This window comes from Entamoeba nuttalli, assembly GCF_000257125.1.
Source record: "Entamoeba nuttalli P19 unplaced genomic scaffold asmbl_2480, whole genome shotgun sequence".
NCBI classification, from domain to species: Eukaryota; Evosea; order Mastigamoebida; family Endamoebidae; genus Entamoeba; species Entamoeba nuttalli.
This window is the reverse complement of record NW_008575356.1, coordinates 1-8,874: the sequence shown is the minus strand read 5'-3', so window position 1 is coordinate 8,874 and position 8,874 is coordinate 1. Positions and strand designations below refer to the sequence as shown.

Here is an 8,874-nt window from a genome sequence, read left to right as displayed (position 1 = left end):
ATTCTTAATCCATTCATTTGTTAAACTGTCCACTGCATTCTCTACCATTCCATTGTCGATTGCAAGTTCCATCAACTGGCAATCATTTAACAAGCAAATTTGATGTACAAATTCTAATGAAAGTTCTTGAATTTTCAGATATTTTGAACGAATAGAAGCAATGAGAAATTGAAGTGCGTCAATATTTTCTTTAAGTAATTTTAAATACGATGGTAAGTACTGTTCAAACAGGAATAATTCCTTGAGAAAATATATCATTTCAATAAGAATATCATTTGAAGCTTCTTTTAAATAACTGAATATTGCCAATACAAAAGAGTTCATTGATAACCACAATGAATCACATTTCTTGCACCATACCAGTACCATCTTTAGAACTCTCTCTTTACATTTGTCTGAGTCATACAAAATTATACTAACTAATTGTTGCATAATTCCATTATCTAATGCTGTCTTTATGATTCTTTGGAATGACTCTGATGTATGTTTCATTACAATCAACATGATTGCCATTACATCTCCAAAGGACCGTTGGAGCAATTCATGAGCAGTTTCATATATTTTCATTGATATAGACTCGCATTGGAATGGTAATTGATGAGTGTATGAAGCTAAAAAACTTCCAATAGCCTTGAAGACTTGAGCATCTTCACAGTTAATAAGTTCTTGAGCAACAGATAAAAACTTATTGATAAATTCTTCAGTTAACAATTCATTTCGTAGTTCTATTTGAGCTTGAAATAGTAATGCTAATATATGTAATGACTCAATAAAAAAGGTGATATTAATTGATGATAATTGATTGATTATATTTGATATTAAAAATGATACAATTCCAGTTTGTTTGAGTATTTCTACAGATTGATAAGTAATTCCAAGAGAAGTTTGATGAAGAATTTTTAAAACCATTATTAGTTTATTACTGTTTTGTTGGAATAAAGGAACAAAACATTGAATCATAGAATTAACAAGACTTTGGTCAATTTTTACTTCTTTGTCAGAAAGAATTTGATAAATAAAATCAATACCTGTGAGGTCATTACTCAGAACCATATTGATTCCTTTTCTTATAACCTAATCAATGATTGTATTAATTGTGTTTTATGTAAATAATCAAGAAAAATTACAAACGCATTCATCACTAAATCTTAACTCTTTTAATTCATTTTCATTTCTTAATTTTTGAAGTAGTTTTTGTCTTCTTTGTTTCCTGAGAGAATTATGTATAGCTAATCTTTGTCCATTTTCATATTTAGTAATTCTAAATGACATTGTCTCTTTTGGTAATAAATTTCAAGTTCAGTTCTAATCATAAGAACATTCAAAATATTCCATCAAAGGAAATTTAGAATATTTTAGTGTTATGAAGAAAGTAAACAATGAAAGAAGAATGGTAAAACATAAAGATTAAAAAGGAATAAAAAATTATAGAATGAATGATTTTAAATTCAATTAGTAGTAATAGCTCCCAAATTGTAATAGATATGAACATCAACTCCTTCTCGGTATACTTCAAATCCAAATCCTTTATTCAAAAATGAATATTCAACAGCTATTGGTTGTCCAAATGAATTTAACATAGATTGGTGTATAGAAATTTCATGACCAGGAACACTTTCAACAAGTTTAGAAATAATTTCAGCAGTTGGTTGTGGAATAATAACACCAAGTTTAACAAATCCATCAGTAGAGGTAATAATAGATAATGTGATTTCTGAGACTGAGTTTCCTAAATTACAAATAACTTCTTCTAATGTATTAGAAATAGGTGGAAATCCAAATGTTGAACATGCTTCTTTAATTACTGTTAATTTAACTTGATTTGGTCCAACTACTTTAAATTTAAAGTCTGTTTGTCTAGGTGGTGTAGCTCCCATATCTCTTCCAACAGAAATAATAGAATTCATTCCATGTTGTTCAGCCCATTGAACTAATACATCCAATGCACTATTTCCATTACCTTTATCTCCTGCATTTTTACCAATAGATAATTCTGTATCAACTGGGAAAAACCATCCACCATCCATTCCTCCTTGTTGACTCATATCAATCCATGAGCCAATGAAAAATGGATTGATTTCTGCTCCTAAATCATTTAATCTGTCAATTTCAACCTCTGGAGCTCCTACATTCCAAAAGAAATCTACCATTTTTTGAATCAATGCTCCTTGTGGTCCATCAACTCTCCAACTTAATTTATTTGTGTCAGCAGAAACACATAATGTTAATTTAGCAACTTCTCCAGCTTCCATATCAGTGTTAGTTGGTAATGAATCTTTCCAAATACCAAGAAAATCAAGAACTCCTTCTGGATTATTTGACATTAACCATTTAAACATTTCTTTTGCTATATCAATTGATTGTGTTCCAATTTTGTTTGGTATATTTCCTGGAATATTTAATGCCCAATTTGATGAAGAATTACCTGTTGTTTGTGAAGAAATAGATTGTTGTTGAGGTACTGGTGGAACATATGGTTGTTGAGTAGTTGTTGGTTCATTTACTGGTGCAACATATGATTGTGTCATAGGTGGTGGTGCCATAGGTTCTGAAATAGATGAAACATTAGGAGGTGGTGCATATGTAGGTTGTGTTGGAATAGAATTTGAAGTGTTATTTTTTTTATCACCTGAAAGAACTTGATTAATTGCTTTAAGAAATCCTTTTAAATCTGTTTCTGATTCAACAAAAATTAAGAACTCACGTTCACCTTTAACTCCTCTAGAATTAATTGAAAAAGAAAATTTTTTCTTTTGTCCTGGTTGAGTTAAATCTTTTACTTCAGTTCCTGGTGTTAAATCAATCCATCCCTTTGCTTCAGTGTCATTCTTTCCAGCAAAATACCACATTTTTCTATCTTTAATTACAAACCATCTTCTTTTCCATGACTTCCATGATCCTCCTTGTTTAGTTGCCCATCCCTCAAAGTTGCTTGGTTGTAATGATGCTACTGATACATTAATTTTATGTGACATTTATCGAATGGATTTTTTGTTCATTCCAGTTCATTCAGATCTCTTTTTTCTTTCTTTCCTTAAAAAAATAAACCCTTTAATTTTAAGTTCTCATCTTCGCTTAGTATTTTCTTATTTTTCCTGTCTTTTCCCACTTTTTAAGTACTTTCTTACAAATTACTAGTTCTTATTAAATCTATTTTCAGAATTGACCAGTGTAACTTATTCATTAACGTGTTAAAGTAATTACTAAAAATTTTTCTATTTCTTTTTACACTGAATTTCGTGTTTATTTCTTTTTTGCCTTAACTAAACTTTGAAAAATAATAACAACCTCAAAAACCAAACAATCAGAATTATCTTATTCATCTTCTTTACTCTTTGATAACATTTCAGACCCTTCCTCTTCTTCTTCTGGTTCTTCATCATCACAAATAAATCCATCGTATACATAATTATCATCACCTTCATCTTCTGACATAATATTATCATCATTAATATCTTCTCCATCAGTTTCTTCATGAAGATGATCATTTGAACTTTCAAGATTATCATCACTCTGGTCCATTTCTCTATTATATTCTATTTCTCTTTCCATATCACTTCCTAAATCTTCACTATTAATATAATCATTACCAAAAATATTATTATTTTCATACTCTTCTTCAAAAGCAGAAGATGACATTTCATCATCACTTGAAAGTTCATCATCACTTGACTCTAAATTATCATAGTAATTTCTTTTATTTTGTGCGTATTCAAATAATAATACATTTGCACGTTCTTTTTTAACAATCACACCAACTTGCTTTGCTTTAATAGACACATCTGGTATTCCACTGATATATCCATCTCCCATAACTTTTGAATATTCAAAGCATGAGTCAACAACATCTGTTCGACTAATCATTTTACAATCCATATTAAATGCAGCAAAGGTTGTGTTAAATACTAATGAATGACCTTGATGTTCTTCAGTTTCATCATATTTAAAACTAACAAAAATGTCATCATCAATAACTCGTGAATAACACCCACTTAATAAGTCTGTTGTTTTCTTTAATTTTAACATTCTAAGATCCCACAATTCTGAGTCAATCAACACATCAAGACAATCAGAAGTAAACATCCCTCCATTATAATTTGTCAAAAAATCAAATGTATAGATAGGATTTTTTTGTCTCATATCAAATAGACGTCTTGAACTAAATAGTAATGAATCACATGGAGAAAATACTGGTGGAGATGTGATTGGAATATCAGGAATGATGAGTGTTTCAATAAGTTCTGAGGTTGCTGAATCAATTAGATCAAGTTTTTTCTCTGTTCTACTTGCTCCACAAATTATATCTCCATTATTAGATATAGTAAAAGCACCATATCCTTCAATTCGATTAATAGGATTAGTTGTAGTATCTCTTTGTTGAAGGTCAGTTAATAAAAAGGTCATTAAACTTCCATTTTCATTAAGAGCATAAACTCTTTTTTCATTAACCATTAATTGGTCAATTGAATGAATTCCATCCCCATTATAAGCAAACCAATCATAATATGTTTTATCATTTTCAAACATTTTTAATGCCCCTGAATTTGTTCCAACGATTAATCCATCATCAATAATTGCTAAACTACTTACTTGTGAATCAACTTCAGGAGAATCAATAATAAATCTTTTAATTGAATTAGAACTATATGCTAAAGTCATATTATATTGGTTTGCATACATTGTATTATTTCCATAACACATTCTATTCATTAATCTGTGTGCAAGATTTAATGAAATTTCATTATTTTTACAATGAGTATTATCACAATGGTGTTTTTGAGTAACTTTTTGTTCAGGAATAATAGTAGAACATTTTTTACATTGAAGGTGTTGATGAGTGATATAATCTTTTACAACTTCATCAAAAGTCACAGTATCAATAGATTTTTGGTTTGTTAAATTTAATTTTGCTTCTTGTCTTAATGTTTCTGCTGCTTTTATCAATCCTTCTTTAAGAAGATGATTGTAAACTAATGTTAATGCATCTTTTTTATCAAATTCAACAACCATTCTATCTAATAAATTAATATGTTTAATAAAATAATGTTCTTTCTCAATATTATTTCCATTTGTAATAAATTGAATCATTCTTTGTGCAGCATTAATTAATAATTTAATTCCATTATTACTTTCTAATGAAACATTATCACTCATTTTATGTAATACTTTTCCACATAATTCACCAATTTTCAATGGTTTTAATATTGCCATAACTCCATCATCTTCTTTAGACATAATTAATAAAATTTGTATTGAAAAATAAACTATATCAACATCTAATTTATCATCAAATTCACAATCCAATAAATTCATTAATCCAGTAACAAATCCATTTTTCTTTAATGTTTCAATAATTTGATGATTTTGTTCTTTATTTGAAATACAGTGAAATACTGTTCTTGTAACACTTAGTATAATTTCTCTTGAAATATTAACATCTTCAATAAATGTTTTTAACATTGCAGGTCCATTAAATTCTTTAGTATATTCAATGTTTGAATCTTTTAATTCATCAATTTCTTCATCACTTTGTAATTCTTCTTCCATTACACCCTCTACCTTTTTTTGTTTTGGTTCATTCATAATGACTTGACTTGCTTCTGGGACTAAAGAAGCAAATTGAAGAATATCAAATAGAATTTCAATCATTCCATTACAATGAGCTTCATAATATCCACAATTAATATTAATCCCATTAATTATTCTACAAAATAACTTAATTAATCCACTTTTTACAAGTGCTTGAATGACTGATATATGTTTAAATAATTCAATACTTCCATTTGTTTGATATATTAATTTAGAATATAAATCTCTAATTCCTGTTGAAGAAACATAAACACTTTGATATGGTTGATTTGGATAACCAAGAGTAGTGAAAAAATGTTTTATTATTGGAGCATGTATAATGTCTCTTACAAAACTAAAACATGGAATAATTATATCTTTATCTTCAGATTTTGATGATGCATAAATAATAACTTGTTTTAATATATTAGTATCTATAATAATATCAAAATTATCTGGGATAGAAAGAAGAAGTTTAAGTACACCTAATGTTGCTTTTTGTCTTAAGATTAATAATGAAGTTAATGAATCAACACAATTAATAATAAATTGTTTAATTGCTTTTGCTCTATAATCATGTAATAATGAAATAATTTGATGTTCATAAACAATACCTGTAAACATATTTAAAAGTCCATTTAATCGTTGTTCATTTATTGTGTTTATTTCTGATGGAAATCCTTGAATTAATTCTTTACAATAGTCTTGTGCCATTGACATAATATTTCCTATAAAATACATTGCTTCACTATATAAATAATCATTATAAAGAATAAAACTCATTTGAATTCTTTGTTGTAATACATATTCTTCATTCATTAATTCTTCATTTTTTTCCCATTTAATATCATCTCTTGTTACAATAATTCCTGATGTAACTTTATTGATTTTATTTTTTATATTATTGTTAAATTGAATAAATGGTGTTCCTACAGAATTAATAACATCATTTGGAAATCTTTTCATTGAGCAATAACATCCTTTTAATTCCAATAATTCCCAAAGTTCATTCGATATTTCTGAACATTTTACATCAGTACTACTATCAAATAAATTAATTTCTTTATCTTCAAATGTTCCTTTTTGTGCTAATGCATCAATATTATTACTAATATTTCCTTGATTATCAATATTAAATCCATTGGTATGAATAAAAGTAAGTAACACTCTTTCTCTAAATTCAGTACAATTATCCAACATATCATCTCGTATAACAATTATTCCAAATATTATCATAGCATAACAAAATGCTTTTTTCTCAAATGAATCTGCTTTTTGACATATCCAATTAATTAATTCTGTTTTTACATCAACACTTTGTAATGCTTTACTTGATAAAGCTCCACAAAGCATTCTAAGTCCATACATTGCATTCTCATTAAATTCTTGTGTAGTCCACATCTTCATAAAATCAACACATTTACTAAAAACTTCAGGGTCAATATCACTTAATATAATAGAGTTAAATTCTTCTTGAGCTTCTATCATCGCCCTTCTTTCAAAACATGATGATAAATGGTCGCATGCATTTCTCCATTCCTCAATTCCTTTTTGACATTCAATCCGTTCTAACATAAAATTATTTAATTTTTCAAGTTCATTTTCTATATCAACACTATGACTATCAATTGTTTCTTCTAGTGATTCACTAACTTCTTGTCCTGAGTCGTAAGAGTAATCAATACCATGCATCTTGTATTTACTATTCCTTTAATTTTTTTTCGTGTCTTTCAAAGTTTATTTTATATTTTTTATTCTTCAAATAAAAAAATAATAAAATAAATTAAATTTAAATTACTTCCTCAAATGGAAACAATCATATTAATATGACCTTCCAAAACATCCGTATGTAGTTGCTTTCTTTCCACATTGGAAACAAACTGCTCCTTCTGGAAGTGGATCTTGTTTCAATGGAATACAAAGTACTTTAGCAGATCCTGTTAAAATAGCTTGTTCTTTATCAGACTGACTCTTAGCTCTTTCAATTGATTCAGCAGCTGATCTAGTCTTAATACACTTTTCACATTCTTCTCCTTCACACCATGGTGCTAAACATGAACATCTCTTATCAAGACTATCCATAAATTCATTCCATGTAGAAATTTTGACTACATGTGCATCTCTTGCTTTAAGTGCTTTTTCATACATATCATGATGCATTTCATCAATAGTCTTTTTAATATTTGTAATTAAATCTTCCCAACTTGATTCACTTTTAGCACCATTATCTCTTCTAACAATAACAACTTTCTTTCCTTCATAATCTCTTGGACCTAATTCAATTCTTATTGGAATACCTCTCATTTCATATTCTGAGAATTTCCATCCTGGTTTATGCATTTCATTAGTATCAGCAAATGCTCTAATTCCATTATCAATTAAAACTTGTGTTAATTCTTCAGCTTTAGCATCCATTTCATCGTTAGGAGATCCTTTATGGTGAAGAGTAATAATAACAACTTGTTTTTGTGCAGCACGTGGTGGAACAATAATACCTTTATTATCTCCATGTGTCATAATAGTAACACCAATAGAACGTGTAGATAATCCCCATGAGTTTTGCCAAACAAGTTGTTTCTTGTTATCTTCATCTTCAAATTCAATTTGGAATAATTTAGAGAATGTTTGTCCAAGATGATGAGAAGTTGCTGCTTGTACTGATCTTCCATTAGTTGGAATAATACATTCAACAGTTAATGAATAATATGCACCTGGGAATGTTTCTCCTTTAGATTTTTTTCCTCTAATAACAGGAACAGCAAGAAGATCTTCATAAACAGATGCATATAATTCTAAAATTTCATGACATTCTTTTTCTGCTTCGGCTTGTGTAGCAAAAGCAGTATGACCTTCTTGCCATAAAAATTCTCGTGTTCTAATAAATGGATATGGATGTGAAAATTCCCATCTAACAACATTACACCATTGATTAACTTTGATTGGTAAATCTCTATGTCCAGAAATCCAATTCTTAAATGCTGGATAAATAATTGTTTCTGATGTTGGTCTTAATGCAATTGGTTCTTGAAGATCAGATTGTCCTGATTTAGTAACCCATGCAACTTCTGGTGTAAATCCATTTAATTCATCTTCTTCTTTTTTAAGAGTAGCTTGTGAAACAAAACATGGGAAATATGCATTTTCAACTCCCATTTTCTTAATTCTAACATCAATAAAATGTTGGATATTTTCCCAAATTCCATAAGCAGATGGTTTTAAAATATAACATCCTGAGATATCATAATATTCAATCAATCCTGATTGAACTACAATTTGAGAATACCATTCTGGGAAATTTCCTTCTTT

General features: G+C 28.4%; 3 protein-coding genes across 3 annotated transcripts; all 3 read right to left on the bottom strand.

Moving 5' to 3' along the window:
• Positions 1-1,448: 1,448 nt before the first annotated feature.
• Positions 1,449-2,975, bottom strand: ENU1_027770 (hypothetical protein; the record flags this gene model as incomplete). The annotated part of the gene is made up of 1 exon (XM_008857207.1): positions 1,449-2,975. One exon carries the CDS (start codon positions 2,973-2,975, stop codon positions 1,449-1,451), a length of 1,527 nt encoding a protein of 508 aa, XP_008855429.1.
• Positions 2,976-3,315: 340 nt separating this feature from the next.
• ENU1_027760 (LisH protein) lies at positions 3,316-7,260 on the bottom strand (the record flags this gene model as incomplete). Its single annotated transcript, XM_008857206.1, has 1 exon — positions 3,316-7,260. The coding sequence occupies one exon, from the start codon at positions 7,258-7,260 to the stop codon at positions 3,316-3,318; it is 3,945 nt and encodes a 1,314-aa protein (XP_008855428.1).
• Positions 7,261-7,389: 129 nt separating this feature from the next.
• Positions 7,390-8,874, bottom strand: ENU1_027750 (proline--tRNA ligase; the record flags this gene model as incomplete). The annotated part of the gene is made up of 1 exon (XM_008857205.1): positions 7,390-8,874. A coding segment is annotated over one exon (1,485 nt), but the record flags the coding sequence as incomplete, so codon positions are not given.